General features: G+C 34.3%; 1 protein-coding gene across 1 annotated transcript in view; it reads left to right on the top strand.

Moving 5' to 3' along the window:
- LOC136042345 (nostrin-like) overlaps nt 1–19,265 on the top strand; it is a 46,274-nt gene that overhangs the window by 11,531 nt on the left and 15,478 nt on the right. Inside the window, exons 3-4 of the mRNA XM_065727312.1 lie at nt 4,665–4,808; nt 17,711–17,969. Of these exons, the coding sequence (XP_065583384.1) occupies nt 4,665–4,808; nt 17,711–17,969 (403 nt within the window). The remainder of the gene's footprint in view (nt 1–4,664; nt 4,809–17,710; nt 17,970–19,265) is intronic.

Here is a 19,265-nt window from a genome sequence, read left to right as displayed (position 1 = left end):
TTGTAATCAACGTCATACCGACCACTGGTCTGACCTTTAGAGATAAGGGAACATCAGAGAGAATTTCTCCCAAGGGGAGGGATTAATTAAAACTAAAAAGTGCTTTTTAATGCACAATATTTTTAACTATCAAAGTTTGCCAAAATCGCTGGAAAGGAATCCCACCGCGAGTATGTGTATGGTTACTATTGCTACTACTTCCAATAGCTCATAGCAGCACCAAGGCGCCATATGTGTGGTTTACCTACATATTACTTGAGTAGATAATACAACATAAGACATTGAAATTGTTTCCTGTAGTTTATTTAATTTTTATGGAGTTCACCTAATTTTTATTTCTGCCTCCCACGAAATCCCCACCACCCATAAAAAAGATTCGGATAACACGCCATGGCTTTTATGAGTTAAGTGTCGTAGTTTCCGGTTTTTTGTTCTTTCTTAGAATAATCTCTTAGAATAATTAATTGAGCGAGTAAAGCACCTGACAATAATAACTTGCAATGTTTATGACACGAATATTCTGGGGGGTAGCAGTGTTTTAACGCCACCGCGGTTTTACGCCACCATATGTTTTCCGCCACCTATTAGGTTAGATTAGGTTAAATTTGGTTATAAATATCTGAAATGGGTTAAAAACCTAGCCCCACCTAACCTAACTAAACTTAGTATAACCTAATATTTGACCCTTTCGTTTTACCTAACTAATCCTCTTGATGATGCAGGATTTCCTCGGTGGTGGAAAACATACGGTGGCGGAAAACCACCGTGGCGTTAAAACACCAAATTCTGGAGAGATTAATGTTAACAAAAATTCCCAGTAATATTTGACTTTAAGGCACCAGGTGAGGCAGATGAAACACCTGGCCCTGCCACAAGAACAAGGAGAGAGAAGAACAATAATAACGTACTTTAATAATGCTCACAACCGCAATTTCAAAGAGGTATATTAGTAACCTTTCCAGTAGGGCCCAAAAAGTACGTTACAAGCCTAAATACCTGTCAGTCCTTCAATCCATCTTAAGGAGGAACCCCTCACGTGTACAAAAAGTGTATTCATCCTCTTTGGATGGGCTAAGTAAAGGTAAACAAACCCATGGGCTTTTTGTTCCAGCTTTCCCTTCTTCAGGTTCCAAATCCATGCCTGCGAATTTTGTTTCCAAAGATGCTCTACAAAAACAGCACAATTTATCTCACACGTCGAGAAGACAGGGGGTATTTTTAATAGATCTGTCTGTGCAGGTGCGATTCTATGCCTTCATTGTTTTTGCCTTCAATATATATATATATATATATATATATATATATATATATATATATATATATATATATATATATATATATATATATATATATATATATATATATATAAATATATATAATATATATATATATATATATATATATATATGTATATATATATATATATATATATGTATTTATTTCCATATGTATGGATTATACGTTTTTAGGTACTTTCTTATTATTCAGAACACATTCAATAAGTAAAGTTAGGTTCTTTCGTGAAACAAACTACAATGCAGGTACATTTCAATTAAATATTTGATACTTGTTCACGATTCAATTGATTCAATTCAATTCAGAACACGCTCAAGAATTTTGCTGAGATCGTAGTTTGTTCACTTATTGAGTGTGTTCTGAATAATATACAAGTACCCATTTTTATGATATGTTTTTGCATTGGGTTTTCTTAAAACCACATGTAATTTTAGATATAAGTATCCCATCCAAGGGATCAATGTGAGTCAAATATATGGATCCACATTGGTTAGATTATAAATTTCATGTTTCATAAAAATTTAAATTATGTTGTAAATTACTATTTACTATTTGTTAATTTTGAATTAACTAGATAATACATGCCTATGCAAACTAACAATAATAATAATAATTGTCAAGAAAAGTCCATTGTCCAGCAACTGAAAAGGCATAAAAACTTATTCAACTAGTGGATGTTAAGTATTTAATTGGTGTATTATAACATCTGGATTTCATTGCGACAACATTTTTTGGGCTTTCTCTTTGATACAATGAAGCATATTCAAAAGATTTCAAAATGAAGGTTAAAACACCATGAAGGACTTAACAGGCAAACTTGTTTTACTGAAATTAAGTAAAAAAGAAATTTTAAGTAATTTTGACTAATTACGGCAAAAATTCATAATAGAAAATTAAACTAGTTCTCAAAAATTCAAAGCTGAGGAAAAAGATTTAAAATCAAACTGGTCATGACTAACATTGTAAAAGAAAGTCCAAATGTTGATCCAAAAAGGATAGTATAACCTGCGATTATGAAGATGGTATATATTATTTTTCTTGGGGGGGGGGGGCGGGGAGAAAAACAAAAAACTAGAAGAATTAGATAAAGGTTAAAAAATGAAAACTGAAATACGAATATGTAAGACTGACATGGTTAAGAATTGAACAAGATAAAGCAAAAGTAGAAACTTGGATAAGAATGAAGAATAAAGATAGATTAGACACGCTAATTTTTGGGTGGAGGGGAGGACGATCCTTGTGTTTGTGGCACGGGGTATATAATGACAAAAATAAGAATATTAAGCTATAAAATACCTTATATTAAAATGGATTCAAACACTGAATAAATTAATGGGCTAATAAACCAATGATTGTGAAGCAGAGTAATGCTCTTCATTTTCGTGAGATGGGGCGGGGAATAAAACAGACAAAACGAAGAAAAAATGAACAAAGATCAAACTAAAGGCTGAAAAATTAACACTAATATAAACACCTTATGGCTTTCCCCCCAAATTACAAGATTTAAGGAAAGGCCTATGTTTCAATAGTGTGTGGTCAAATGAATTGTTTGTTTCGGTGACCAATAATTATTGGACAATAAAAAAGATAACGAGACACGTTAATTTAGAAATGACACACAAAGAAAGGTTTCTAAAGAGGACGTGGGGGGGGGATGAATGCTGAGAATATATTTGAAATTGTATGATTTTTTTATTTTACATATGCTGTTGAAATATGTATTTATCTTTGAAGAGTGTTGAATATTCGATCATTTTGTTTGTTGCCACGGCGCTATGTTTTGTTGGTAATAAATGCCTATCTATCTATTGTTACAGCCAGGGGCAAATATTCAGCATTTTTGGGGGGGCAAGAGGGGTCCATATCCGGATAGTCAAGGGGCATGGGATGTATAGTAATTGTTTGTCCACATTATTGAGGAGGCAACTGCCCCCTTGCCTCTGCCCATACGACGCCCCTGGTAAAAGCCCAATAACAAAAGCATTATAAAATGATTAAAACAAATATTTCACCAACAGCATCCACAGGAAAAATTAATTTTGAAAAATTAATTTTTTTTTTAATTAGTTCGGTGAGCGAGAAAAGAGCATGTAGCGCTTTTAGTAAAGAGAGAAACTTCTGAATTTATTCAGAACCCAATCAAATAGGAGAAAACAGACTTAACTAATCGACAGAACTTGGTTTCTTGAGGGGCTGGGTTGTAAATTGAGCTTTCCCTAGAAATGCTACATAATGTCATCTGAATTAACACAGTCGACTTTTCAATCGTAGTTTCATCTCCCTCCCTAAGATTATTTCAAAGGATCAAATAGAAAGTTTTGAGATGGTGGCCTAGAATTGCCTTTTATTCCCCCATACCATTTTCGCTGGAAAAATACCCTAAACTCTCCCTCCTAAGGTCCAATCCATATCGCGCCTATCATATCTTTTTCGAACTTCTTCGTTATTGTGGCATCAATACCTAAAATAGTTTCGTTTTTCAACTTCTATATAGTTACGAAGTTGTGTTTGAATTTTCGGTTTTGTAGTATCTTACTTCATTTGATAGTCGAAAAAATTATCTTAAATTCGCCGTATGATCCAAAAGGCCGTGCTTTCTGTAAGTAGCACTTAGTTTCGGATCATGCATTTCTTCTATTTACTGTGCTGTCTTTAGTGCGCTCCATTTTCGGCCTGTGTTTCTATTCTGGCCTCAATGCCTTTGGTGATAAGATATTCATTACGAAATACACATAAAATATTACATTTTACTATCCCACCAAAGGTTCTTTGAAGGAACCAATTTACTTTCAACGGTATATTTCGGGACATATTTCCGTAATCCAGTCACATTGCTGCATAAGCGGTTGATAGAAATAGGAGCTGAATCGCCTGCCTCGTTTTTTTGCCTTGTCTTTACTGTTGCTGCTATGTCGAATTCTAAAGAACCTAAATTTTGACTGGTTCTTTTGTTTGAAATTTTAAGCCAGTAAAAACAACAAAAAGTTACTGAGGGATAGCGTTTAAAAAAGTAAACTCAGTTATTTTGTTTCGCATTTTGAAAGTCAATGCCGTTATTCCTTACTTTTGAAGAAAAAATAGCCTCTCCTTTTTAAAATCAGCCCCCTCATGTTAACTGACATAGACAAGACAGATTATGTTAACACATAGACAAGACAGATATGTTAAGTCTAGACAGACAAGAAAATACAAGTTCTGGAGAGACACATAGCTCCGCCTTTTTAGAACCTGATTGGTCCTTTCGTGAGAAATATTCAGCCATTAAAAACAAAGAAGTGTTTTGAGTCACTAAATTCTCTGCAAATAAATTCTGTTCATATATGATAATTGTCTGCTCATAGTAATCATTTCTTGATCATATATTCCAGGTCTGATTTGGATGCAAGCTATGCAAAAGGATTGAGTAAGCTAGCAGCCAAAATGATGAAAGTGTCTCGAGAGTCTAGTGGCACAATAGCAGCTGCATGGCAAGCTGTTGGCTCAGAAATGGAGGCGGAGTCAGAGCTTCACAAGTAAGTCGATTCATATAGTGCTGAAGGTATACCAGGAATGAATAGTATTAATTCTAGATTGAATTCCCACCCCCTGCGTAAGTAGCTGCCCTATAGATAATGTTGATAATTATGTGAAAGATAGACCCCTTTCCCCTGGATATTTTGTGCGCTTGTTTGAAATTCGACATAGCCAAACAAAAGATAAAGGATCTACAGTACGGTATGTACATCTTGATACAAGCAATCAGCTTTCTAAGAATTAGAAGACACCAGAATGTGTATAGTTCTATTATATCATAGTCATTATTATTAATCAACCAGAAATAAATATCTATAAGACTCATTGAGTCGCTTTTAGATGGAAGCTGTATTTAGATGTGAAACTACCGCGTCCAGACTGTAATTATGTCGAAATTTTGGAATTCGAAGTCATAACCGTAAGCTATGCGTTAGATATACGCAAAATCGTTTAATTCATGATTTTCTGTTTCCTCAAAGGACTAGTAAAGATAGAATAGTCTGGATTAGGGCTGGAATCCAGAATTCGATTTGATTGTGGGAGGGTGACAGGTATGGCTATAACATAGTTGAAAAAATATGTAATTCTTCTCAGTTCTACATGGAGCTCCCTCCTGGGCATGGAATTCACTTCAATCCATTTTTGACATATAATTGACAATGTGAAGGACGATTAGAATGTCAATGTCGTTTTTCATTTAGAGCTTATACACTTTAGCCTGATACCAGAATTAGCTTGCCTTTTTTCCTGACCTTTTTGACCTATTCTTTTTACATCAATTGAAATGTAAAACACGAAGCGGAAACATTTTTTCGTAGCGATATTCTATGCCGAGTTCCAGGTTGTTTTCAATCACATCCGGATTTGGTTGACGAATTGAAACATAATTTGTTACGAGCTTTTTCTGGCCATATTTGTCTCCTTTATTTGAATTGACGATTCTACACGCGAAGCCTGAAATTTTGATTAGTCTGCTTTTTCATTCCAACAAACTTAACTAGTTTAAAATGGCTGTGAAGCTGCATTACATATTAAAGAATCATTACCGAACAAATACTTAATTCTTAGTCCATGAGTCGGCGTGATCCACAGCGAAGTGTGACAGATTTAATGGCAAAATGATGATTTTGCAACGCTGCTCACTCAAATGTAGCGCTTAAATTTATTTCAATTGGTTTTCGTCTTACAGTTTTATTAAATTTATTTCGTGGTAGTAAGATGATTTTACGAAGCTGCTCACTCAGATGTAGCACCTAAATTTATTTCAATTCGTCATAGTTTGACTGATTCTTCTGTTCATTGTAAGGATTTCCTGAAGTCAATACTATTATCTCGATGAATGATGAACGTGACAGTTTCGTTAGATTTGGGGAAAACTGTTAAAAAATTGGCAAACTGGCCAAGAAAGTGGTTGGGGAAAATCATGCCTTCGTAGCATTTTCAAGCACTTTCGAGTAAGTTCAATAGAAATGACGAAACATGCCGAGTTTAGTGGTTTATTCGAAGCCAGAATCATGCATAAAATCTTTAGAAGGTGGTTAAGACGAGAAAGCCTCATTCTTTCAAAAATTTTGTTAAACTCTGATAACTGAGATATTGACCTATCGGGATATATTATATTAAGGTGACTCGGAGGCATTCAAGAAAATACCACAATGAAAAAAAAAAAAAAAAAACTATCAGTTTAGTTGAGGTAGAAATATTTGAAGGAAGTATCAGCTTAACTACTTTAGTACTAATATTATTAAAGCCATATGATATGAAGCAAAGAAAGGAGTGGGTCGCTTCAGGGGATACGCCAAAGTTGAGAGTCAAGACTTACCTCCATCCAAAGGCGACGTGATGTGCCTTTGATGGGACTGGGAGGACATAGTGTACAGGGAAATGCTCAAAAAGAATATCACAAGGAGCTCCGAAACTTGGAGGTTTTTTAATAGGCTTTCGATAGGCCGATTTGTTGTCTTTTGAAGGATGACAGATTACCGAAGATTGTCCTTTTTGGCCAACCGTCTGGGGCTACACGGAAAGCAGGTCGTCCTTGTCTGGGTTGGGAGGATGTCATAAATAAGGATTTAAAGGAAATGGGAACTTCCTGGGAGGGTGTAAAGATGGAGGCTTTAAATAGATTAGGTTGGAGGAGGAGCGTGCGTAGCAGTGTTGGCCTCAGGCGGCTTGGTGCTGCAGTGAGTTATTAGTAGTAGTAGTAGTAGTAGTATATATATATATATATATATATATATATATATATATATATATATATATATATATATATTTTCTTTTTAGTTTTTTTTGTAGTTTTTACCTTTTTTAGTTTTTTTCTTCTTTTGTATTTATGCTAAAGCCAAGGTTCAAACCTGGAGCCTCTCGGACCTAGAACCTGAAACATAACGCTTTACCAACTCAGCTACTTCGGCTTGAATACATTCGTTTTGAGCAGCTTCCTCGGGTGTTGCCATTGTAGGTTCTTCAGTCATTTTACAATTAGAAATGTCTCTTTCAACGGTCTTCTTACAATGAAAAATTTTTCTTTGAACGATATTCTTAAATACCTGTGTCCTGGTCGTCATTTATATTCCCTGTGTCCCGGTCGTCATTTGTGCCCCGGTATCCCAGTCTGTAATTTCTCCTTGAGTGTCCCGGTCGTTATTTATATTCCCTCTGTCCCGGTCGTCATTTGTGTCCCGGTCTGTAATTTCTCTTTGAGTGTTTTTTCTTTTTAGTATTTTTTAGTTTTTTACATTTTTTCTTTTTTCAGTTTTCTTTTTCTTCTTGCCATTGTAGGTTCTTCAGTCATTTTACAATTAGAAATTTCTCTTTCAACGGTCTTCTTACAATTAAAAATTTGTCTTCGAACGATATTCTTAAATACCTGTGTCCTGGTCGTCATTTATATTCCCTGTGTCCCGGTCGTCATTTGTGTCCTGGTATCCCAGTCTGTAATTTCTCTTTGAGTGTCCCGGTCGTTATTTATATTCCCTCTGTCCCGGTCGTCATTTGTGTCCCGGTCTGTAATTTTTCTTTGAGTGTTTTTTCTTTTTAGTATTTTTTTAGTTTTTTACATTTTTTCTTTTTTCAGTTTTCTTTTTCTTCTTTATTTTTCAGCTTCACTATGAAACAAATATCGCCGAACCTTTGTTTTTTTTAACTAAAATCTGGTAGGCATTGATGCCCTTATCCAAGTCAAAATCCCAAACCCAATCATCATCGCTATCATTTTCAGTTTTGATATGTTTTGACTCTCGCTGTCCAGATGGATCTTCATCTAACTGCGCGGTTTTGCGTTCTTTAGCCTCAAGCCTGTTTCCTTGCCGTTCTTTTGATTCCTCGGCACGCTTTCTTTTCTGACTTTCTCTATCAGCAGCAAGTTTTTTGGCATAGACTCTTTGAGCATCTTCATCGGCTTTTGCCATTGTAAGTTCATCAGTCATTTTAAACTTAAACATTAATAGATTTCTACGTGAACATATATGTCTTAAATACCATTAATGACTTCACCGTCAAAGCAAAAATGACGACAACTAATTTCATGACGTTAGCCGACACAGAAACATGACGTCACCTGATCCACAGATCCACAGACAGACAACTTATTTTTATATAAGACTAGCTGTTGGGGTGGCGCTTCGCGCCACCCCAACACCTAGTTGGTGGGGGCGCTTCGCGCCCCCCCCAAGGCCCCCCCGCGCGCGTAAGTCGTTACGCGCCATAATAGTTACGCGCCATTGTAGTTGTGTCCCTATGTCCCACCTGTGAATATAGATATATATATATATATGGTTTTAACTACGTAAAACTTGCGAATATACAACATTCTTTGCTGTCCCATTGTCTTTGCATATAAATAGATTGTCAGGTTATCCCCCTGTTTCCCCCGGTGTCCCCGTTGTAGTTGTGTCCCTGTGTCCCGGTCGTCATTTATATTCCCTGTGTCCCGGGTCCCGGTCATCATTTGTATCCCGGTGTCCCGGTCTGTATATACATTCGTTTTTTAGTTTTGTTTTTCTCCTTTATTTTTTTCCTTTTTTTTTCTTTTTTAGCTTATTTAGATTTTTAGATTTTTTAGTTTTTTTTATTAGTTTTTAGTTTTTATTTCTTTTTAGTTTTTTTGTCCCGGTCGTCATTTATATCCCCCTGTTTCCCCCGGTGTCCCCGTTGTAGTTGTGTCCCTGTGTCCCGGTCGTTATTTATATTCCCTGTGTCCCGGTCGTCATTTGTATCCCGGTGTACCGGTCTGTATATACATTCGTTTTTTAGTTTTGTTTTTCTCCTTTATTTTTTTCCTTTTTTTTTCTTTTTTAGTTTATTTAGATTTTTAGATTTTTTAGTTTTTTTATTAGTTTTTAGTTTTTTTTTCTTTTTAGTTTTTTTGTAGTTTTTACCTTCTTTTTAGTTTTGTTAATTTTTTTTTTTACTTGTGTCCTGGTCGTCATTTATACTCCCTGTGTCCCGGTGCTTTGTTGATTGCTAATCGAACATTCCTTTTGTCCTGGTCGCTTTCTCTTTGAGTGTCGTCATTTATTTTTTTCTTTTTTAGTTCTTTTAGTTTTTACCTTTTTTAGTTTTTTTTTAGTTTTTAGTTTTTTTAGTTTTTTACCTTTTTTTAGTTTTTTTAGTTTTTTAGCTTTTTTATTTTTTTTATTAGTTTTTAGTTTTTTTGTAGTTTTTGCCTTTTTTTTAGTTTTTTGTCCTGGTCGCTTTCTCTTTGAGTGTCGTCATTTATTAGTTTTTTCCTTTTTTTTTTTAGTTTTTTATTGGTTTTTACCTTTATTTTAGCTTATTTTTCAGTTTTTTCCTTTTTTTTAGTTTTTTTTATTTTTTATTTTTTTTAGTTTTTTACATTTTTTTTAGTTTTTTTAGTTTTTTTAGTTTTTTAGCTTTTTTACTTTTTTTATTAGTTTTTAGTTTTTTTTTGTAGTTTTTGCCTTTTTTTAGTTTTTTCAGTTTTTTTTTTAGTTTTTTATTGGTTTTTACCTTTATAGTTTTTTTAGTTTTTTAGCTTTTTTATTTTTTTTATTAGTTTTTAGTTTTTTTTGTAGTTTTTGCCTTTTTTTAGTTTTTTCAGTTTTGACGTCACCTAATCCAGTTTTTTCAGGTGACGTCACCTGACACATCCATCCATCCATCCACAGACAGACAACAGATAATATATATATATATATATATATATATATATATATATATATATATATATATATATATATATATATATATATATATATACTTTACCGTGAATATCTGAAATCTGGTTAATGTTGACATTCACCGGTGAATGTCCGAAATTCCTTTTTCTCTGCTTGGATGTAATTAGCTTTGAGAGTCAGCTTTTCCAGTCTTATAACGTAGATAATTTTGAAGACGACACTAACTTTCCATGACGATAAAGAAAAGTTTAAACAGGGATAAAATCCTTTTAATAGACAGTGATAAATTTCACAAAAAATACTAGATATTTTGGTCACATATGCAGCGACTGTCATTACTACTGATGACGGTCGCTGCATATGTGACCAAAATATCTAGTATTTTTTGTGAAATTTATCACTGTCTGTTAAAAGGATTTTATCCATGCTTGAACTTTTTTTTTTCCAGCCTTTTGAAAGCTATGATGGTAAAAGTTAAAGTTAGGTTAGATTATGTTGGTTTAGGTTAGGTTAGGTTAAACCTGGTTCTAATTATGAGAAATGGGTTAAAAACCTAAGCTAACCTGACTCAACCTAACCTGTCATCATCAAACCTTGCATTGAATTGAAAAAGTTGACTGGCCACGTTGACTAAATTCAAGGAGAAAATTTGGTATTTCGGACATTCACCGGTGAATGTCGATATTCACCAATCTGTGGATATTCACGCTATATATACATATATATATATATATATATATATATATATATATATATATATATATATATATATATATATATATATATATATAAATAATAGACTGTTTTAACTAATGAAAACTTGTTCTTTTTATTTAGTTTCTGTCGTTTCCAATATCTCCTAGATAAAAAGGGCTGTCCTAGATAAAGGTGGAGGGCATCCTCCTCACAGCTCCCACTGATCTCCTTTCTTGACATTAGAGTTCAACATTTGCATATTGTGATAATAACCCGTGAAAAAAGGACATTCTCTTTGATTTTTTTCCAGTGGGGGGGGATGTGTTAGGGGTGTGCGATGGCCAAATAAACTTCCTGTTATAGTTCTTAGGGTCATCGAAAAATACTGTTCCTAGGGGGTTGCCTCCCCAAACCTTTCACCTCTCTGCAGGTAAGCATACAAAAAGTCTCTTATTTCACATTCAAAGAAGTTCTGCAATAACAGAGGAGCTGTCATCTATCAGAAGGGGCACGTATACGAAGGAAGGGGTACCCTCTCCTCCTACTTGAATTCCTAAGTTTTCTTCGGGGTACTAACTTCTCGTTCAAATTGTCAAATATTTTTGTTATTATTATTATTATTGCCCGGAAAAAAGTTCTGTATATGTGCCACATCAGCATCCGAAAGTAAGAGCTTTGTCCCAACATATTCTTCCATATTGAGAGAGTTCAAGGGGGCATTAAGCCAAGACCTTGATACAGAAGATTTGGACCTAATTACACTTTTTGAAGCTTCAGTCACCTTTCTTTAAAAAAACAACAACATTTATCTCCCCAAATGGTCGGTCTTCAATTATATAAGACAATATGAACTCTACTGTTACTGCCTATATGGTCTGCAACTACAATTCATAGTATGCGGGTTGCAACAAAGGGCTTGTCGTAATAAATTATAAATTAAGATCAACAGTAATCAAAATTTAAAAAAAATATAATTTTGATTTTTTTTAAAGGCTAAAAAATCAAAGAAAATACTTTTTATGGTTAATATAGACATTTGAAACACATTAGTTTTAAATTTATCGCAAAAGTTTATTAGCATAAACAATGGATAATTGAAAAAAAGGGAATAAAATACACCCAAGGGGCGGAGGACTTCGACAAAATCACAGCAGCAAACTCAGCATGTCCAAAAATTTCATATCAGTTTAATTTTCCTAAATGGGAGAACACAGAATTTCACCGAGAACGTAGGTCACTGACTATAATCTTTTCTGATCCCTTTTTTCGACAGGGGTAAACGTACTGGAACACTATTGTTGAGTGTCATGAGAGGGCTTATTCGAGCGAAAAGTCACAGCTCTATTTCCCTCTATTAAGAAATAAGAAAGCTTGCCATGGACAAGCCCCGCTTTCATTTCTCGTAGGTAATCTTGTTAAATCATTGGTCGGATTAAAATCGAAACGGGATCATTAGAACAAGATATAAAGTTCTACCGCCATTTCCAAGTAACATAGAATTCACGCCACATCAATTGGGCCGTTTCTGACGTTTTATGGCTAAAAGAAGTAATTTTCGATCAAAGAGGACAATAATACTATTGCGTGAAAATTCTGAAACAGCCAATTGAACTCGAAATAATGAAAATCTGCTTGTATAGCCCTCCGGTTTCAGATACCAGAACATCAGAGTGCGGCCAGAGTGCACTCGTCCCTAAGGATACACGCGGTCTGTAAAATATAAACGATCATTTAGGCAATCATTTTACGTTTCCTTTGAAGAAGCTAATCAACTTGAGACTTCATTTGAGGGGTTGCCAACTTCCAGCCACCCGGTGTACATTTCGGGACGCAATGTGTGCCGCAATGCCGCACAAAATGCTTGGTACACTCCCCAAAACGCTTGAAACTGTTCCTCCAGGCTTGGCACGCGCCACCTGGTGTATATGATTTCTGAGAGTGGACAAGCCCTCGACCTCATTAAATTATTAGGTTTTTTCAAGGTTCAGTCGGGTTTAATTAAGAAAAGGGAAATAACTAAACTTAAAAAACACTGCTCTGTGACAAAACTCACGTTTTAAGCATCAACTATTAGGTCGAGTGAAAGACTATTAGTGGGTCTTTCCACGAAAGGTGGGGAAGGGTGCCTGGGGTCGTTCTTAGAAAGGCCCATCCTAAGATTCTCCTGAAAACATGAAAACTGTCAAAATAGGATTCATTTTTGACATTCTAGAACCTCCCTTTTGGAAATCTTTAAAGGGTCAAATTTTTTAAGGGGTGGTTACCGTTTTCAAAGCATCGTAATGAAAAAAAAACCTAAGCTTAAACGCAAACAGTGGTATGAGGGTGGTATACCTCCCGCACATGTAAATTTGAGATCAGACTGATAATTATTTAGACACGAAAGAATCTGTTTTTATCCGGATTCTACATAAGCAGCATTCATTAATTTTAAATTTACCCATCAAAATTATTATCATAAACCAAACTTTGCGCAATTTTAGAAGAAAAGGGGGTTAAAATCCCCGAAAGTCACTTTGAAAGTATGAGCGATTGTCATGAAAATATGTTAGAACACTAGAAAAGGGCTTCAAGTTGCTATATATAAACACCAAATTTGGCATTAAAAAAAAAAAAGATGGTCACAGATGTTTTATCATATATATATATATATATATATATATATATATATATATATATATATATATATATATATATATATATATATATAAGTGAAGAAGAGTGTTAAAATTTGAAATGAACACAAATTATCTTATTTATGAAGCGGGTTGGTTCCTCCTGGAACCATCGGGATTTACGCTTGAGTAACATGTTGAACATAAGTAACATATAGAACTTAATATAACATATAGAACTTAAGTAACATATATATCAAGTAACATAACCTTATAACATATTGATTTTGCTCTAAATAAAACATACGCTAAGCTTCAGTTTAAAGAGCAGAAGGTACCAGATAGCCTACAAGACAATTGATGTTAGTTTTAAGTTTTAATGTGTCACTTTATTTTCATTTAAAAAAAGAAATCTTTTCTTAAAATAGATATTCTCCAAAATAATAATCAATTGTTGTTGTTTTTTATTCTTCTTTGAGTCACGATTATTTGATCACGATTATGGTCATCCTCTTATTAGCTTGAATTTGTTTTCGCATTTAAATTTTCTTTCAAAGATAATACAAGTAATTTAGAATATGCATATTCAAAGACAAATATATTGGATTCCAAAGATTCTTGTGGTCCCCTTTTGGAAGAAGGAGAGAAAAAACCTGGCACTCTAAAAGGGTGTTCCAGGTGCGATGAAAGCTAATAAAAATTAGTTCTTTCGTTCCAGGTGAGAGTCTTCTCTTCTGTCTTTGAAGTAAAATGCTGTCCTAGAGTAAATTTAAATTTAAATTAAATTTTAAATTTAAATCTAAAAAGCGAATTAACAACTGGACCGGTTGAAAATTAATTTCGTATTCATTTTCGCATTTAATTTTTGTGAATATGGTTAAGTAGCATGTTTAATGAACTAACTTCTGCACAATTATCATCAAATTGGGAAAAATGTAGGCAAATAACCAAATTTATGAGAATTAATGAGTATTACAACATTAAAACTCACATTTTTAGCTCTAAGCTTTGTTCAATGTCTTTTTAAAGCATGTGTTAAATATTTTGTTTTCGAGAAAAAATTAAGTGGTTGATAAATACCCGCTTTGAATGGTTCATTTTTATTTATGAAGTCAAATATTTTCAAGCGTTCAGCCTATATACGGTGCACTATCCAAAGTGAATAGGCACATTCTCATTATTCTTTAATACAAAACTAGCAGCTCGCCTATATCATACCAAAACTATTTCACCTTTTTATGAACCCATTATGGCTATATTTGGAGGATAATTTGGTACCATTTTTGGCTTTTGAAGGTCTGGTCGATAACATCTGGGACCGATTTGGCTTTATTTTGGCAGCACAATACTGTGTGTTATTATTGCTTTTGGCAACGCTTACGTCGATAATATTTTCTATATTTAAGTTACAACATATTTTAAGTTGAATTCGAATGCGCTTTAGGTATGTTTCAAACCCAATGGAATTCTTACTATACTTGCAACTTCTTCTTAAACACAACCAGGAAAAATACATATTTGCTGGTAGTTCCCGGAATCTCCTGTCCCTGAAAAAAGTACTAATTTTTGAGCACAGGGTTCCAGCCCTTAAGGAATTTTTTCTTCCTAGTGGATATTTTTTTACAGAAATTATTCCCTGGAATTTACGTTTTTTCTTAGTTGGACTCGTTTTTTGACGCAATAAAAGTATTCTTTACATGTTAGGATCCATTACAAGGATTACTTCTTTGTAAACGTTAAATGAAGACAAATTGGTTGTCCCAAGTGAAAGTAAATTATTTTGTGTGTACTAATTATGGTTTCAATAAAGCATAGGCTAAATTTCAGCGGAAATGTCGGTAGGATTAGTGTTGCGGCAGATCCCCTAACATATAAGATAACTTCACTTCAAAGTTTAACATGGCTCTTTACGTACAGTTGAAAACCTCATTTTTTGTTTGATGTCAGCTCATTATTAGTATCATACACAGGGTTATCCTATGTATGAAGAGGGCTATCTCCCATTCAACCCATCAATCTTTACTTTAAAGCTTATCTTTGGCAAGACAAGGCTACGAATATGAAATTTCCGATTGAAAAGGCGACTCCTATTTTTTTTTGGGGGGGGGGACAGGAGGGGGGTCGGGTTTGAAATCTCAACCATGATATTCCATGCCTCGAAGTCGGACGATTTCAAGAATAGTTCGTGGGACGAATGTTGCTCTTGGGGATTATCTCTCTCTCTCTTCTGCCTTAGTTGAGGTAAGCACATGAAAGTGATCTTTTTCTTGCCCTAAAATACTCCTGCCATATGCTAGGAGCTGTCATCTCATCAGAGTCAGTCCGTTTTTAACAATTATTTCTAAATATTCTTCCAAATAAGGGTGGTTAGGGAGTAAATCCTCTTTCCATACTGATTGAAAGGACCATTCACTAAAATCCGAAAAATTTGAGTAAAAATTTTAGTTTTTGAGGATTCAGGCTCCCAACCTCGCCCCAACAATATCCACTAAGCTCTGGGCATTATTGGGTCAGCAACTAATCAATACTGCTTTAGTGTTGATATTACTGTATATACGTTTTGAATTTATATAATACCCTTTTATTTGGTAGGGACTGTATTGTGCCCTTAGGGACAAATATGCCATCCTATGGTGGTATGACTTTTGAAACTAGGTTGGTGAGTAAATAGCTTTTTGATAGCTCTAAACCGATAGGATATCTCGGAATTCTCGCTTGATAGTATGTTATCAGTGGCATCAGTGATCCGCTAGCCACATTGGCAAATGACATTTAATCCTAAGAACTGATGGAAGCAAACGGGCTTTTACTCCCATTTTCGATTGCTCCTCAAGGTGTATTTTCTTGCATTTTCATTGAGAAATACCTTTATTTGTCTATTTTTTTTTTTAAAATAAAATATCTTGTTCTATATTTCGATGAAAAATCGAAAATTTTTACTTTGAATATTATAGTAACAAAACAATCATTTTTATGTCATAAATCGTGTAAAGGAATTAAATAGCGTTGTAATAGCCTATTGTAACTGTTATTACCGAATATAGCCTATGCCTCATAACAAACGGTTCATTTTAAGGAACTGTCGATACTCTATTAAACATAAAAAATTAAAATTACGAAAATAAAGTTGTCCTACTGTTACTCTAATCCTGTAAATAAGAGTTTTAAGATATTTACTAATCCCAACTTCTTTAACGTTGAGCCTTACCCTGAAATTGTAAATATCTCCCCTTCTCTTAAATTTTGATTTGAACCTTACCCTGAAATTGTAAATATCTCTTGTTCTCTTATAGTTTGATTTGAGCCTTACCTTGAAATTGTAAACATCTCCCCTTCTCTTACATCTTGATTTGAGCCTTACTCTGAAATTGTAAATATCTCCCCTTCTCTTATATTTTGATTGAGCCTTACCTTGAAATTGTAAATATATCCCCTTCTCTTATATTTTCATTTGAGCCTCACCCTGAAATTGTAAGTATCTCCCTTCTCTTATATTTTGATTTCAGCCTTACCCTGAAATTTTAAGTATCTCCACTTTTCTTATATTTTGATTGAGCCTTATCCTGAAACTGTAAATATCTCCCCTTCTCTTATATTTTGATTATATATCAACTCCGCTTGTTTTTCATCCTGTCTTTCACTCTGGACGTTGGCGTCAAATGATACTACCGAAGAAAAAAAAAGAAAGAGTAGTGTCCTGTATTTCTGTTTAAAACTCATCTTTCATTTTATTGTTTTGTTATGTGATTTTTATTCATAATTCCCACATTATTCCTTAAGAATTTGTCACATAAGAAGGCTAAATAGCTCCAAACTTTTACCCGTTGTTCTTATGTCAGGGAATATAGAACTCAAAAGCTGATTGGTTCTTTTGTAGGAATTTTTAAACCAGGAAGAAAATTTTTTGAGTCGCAACATTTCTTATAAGTCAACTCTCTTTCTCTGTAATATAACCCTACCTGGACTTTTATCTAGATTTATCTTTATTGTCTTGAATGGCTAGATAAAAAAAAAGTGTGGCTAAGAACCAATTTCCTCTTAGCCGTTTTGGCGTTCTTTCTCAAGTTGCTGATTAAAGTTGTGACCCCAAATTCGTCAGTGGTAGCTCTTCGTTTTAGATTGTATCTGTTTGCCTTCAAGCCATCATGTTTGCCAATTACTGTAGGCCCTTAAAGTTGGCTCCTCAATCTCGGCTCTGAGTTCCCTATCCATACCACTAAGATTACCGACACCCCGTTCTCCCTAGAAAACTCATTACATCGTAGAAAAATCCTCAAAAGCAAGTGTAAAACTGTCTTTTGTTAGAGAATAATTATTCCTCCTCTCAACCCACGTCTTCTCAATCTGGGTGATCGCCCCATCTCACGTCTTGGGAACTTCTTACTTATGCCTAAATTCCCTGACAGTCACTACCCACTTTCTTCAGTTTACTCATTTTAACTTTTCCAGGACGTTGGCAGTTTCCCTGTCAGAAGATCTAGTCAAGCCATTTCGACATGTCATAGAGACTCAGCATAGAACCAGAAAGGCGGTTGAAGTCACTGTTGACAAAACAGCGAGGTCATTGGCAGAATGGCGTGCAGCCCAGGCTAAAGCTAAGAAACAGTGTTATATGTGTGCCAGAGACAATGAGAAAATGCAAGACGTTGGGTTTGGCGATTCCAGGCACGGAAGGTTGAGAACTTTATCAGAAAAGGAAACGGTCAAGGTATGACAACGGGAGAAAAGTAAATTTATTTATGATTTGTAACGTTATACGACGTTATGGCGGTTGAATTTTCTTCTCCACTGTCAAATATTTGAATGTCAGTCCAAGGTATATGTCTATCAGTTTTCAGGCTTTATCTCACAGCTGAAGGATTCTTATGCTTAGTCGCCCGACCACTACAAAAATACCATTTACTCAAAATTACTTTTTTCTTTTTTAATACTGAGAAAATGTTCAAAATTTACAATTGGCCTAACTAGTAACGTATATATTTATGAAAATACTTATATGAAAATAATTATATATATTTGCCAGATAGAGACTAATAGGAAAGTTGCCCCATCTCAATAGTACTATTTTCAAATGAAGGTCCAGTGTATAAAACAGCATTCTACACCTAAAACTCCCATAGCAGTCAATTGTTGTTCGACAGAGCTGTTAAATTTCAAAGAAAATTGCTGCTAAAATCCAGCTATAGATAGTTACGTTCTACTCCCTTAATTCTCCTCTCTCCGCTTTCATATCTACGTCATTGGTTTACAATTATTTTTGCCAACAGAACATGAAGTGGGTGCATGATAATATGAAGTATTTTTAAAACTTTGGCGATTTTGATGACCGTTCAATGATGTTTTGTGGCAAAGTTGACTTGGCTTTTTATTCTTTCTGGTAGCCCCAGTTTCCATTGATGCTTTTCAAGGTCAAAAGGCAAATCAATCGCCTTCGATTTTTCCTTATGAAGTCAAACCCGACGAACGAACAGCTGCTTTTTTTTGGCCATCTTCTAAAAAAAAAACTATGAACTCGATATACAATTGAGCCATTAATACGAACCCGAGAATTTTCATGGTACCGCTTAATCAACGGTACTCGAAATGTATGAAATATCAGTTCATTTGGTCATTCATATGTTGTGTCTCTGAAATTTTATCTAGAAAGCTAATGTCAAAATAAGTCAAAATTTAACAGAATATATTATCAAAATAAACTTTATGCTACTCCGCTAATTTAAATGAACTATGCTTAGTTTTTAGTTCAGATTTCGAAAATCAAAATAAGTTTTGCCTCAGAAGCTCCGTTCACAATTTAGTGTATTATCTAGTGAGTTCTAAGTGCATTTCACCGTTATGTGTCAATAATAATTATAGATTACTCTATAATGAGAGATTTACTTTGTATTGGATATTTGATATCAAAGTTATTTTCAGATTAGAAAATTTTCAATTTTTATATGTCAATCCTCCCACGGGCTTTTCTTGTAATTGTTTAATAATTATGTAGTTCTTGGTCGCAGCT

Source organism: Artemia franciscana, unplaced genomic scaffold (genome assembly GCF_032884065.1).
Source record: "Artemia franciscana unplaced genomic scaffold, ASM3288406v1 Scaffold_1143, whole genome shotgun sequence".
Taxonomy (NCBI): domain Eukaryota; kingdom Metazoa; phylum Arthropoda; class Branchiopoda; order Anostraca; family Artemiidae; genus Artemia; species Artemia franciscana.
The sequence above is the reverse complement of the archived record's forward strand: the minus strand, read 5'-3'. Positions and strand labels throughout refer to the sequence as shown.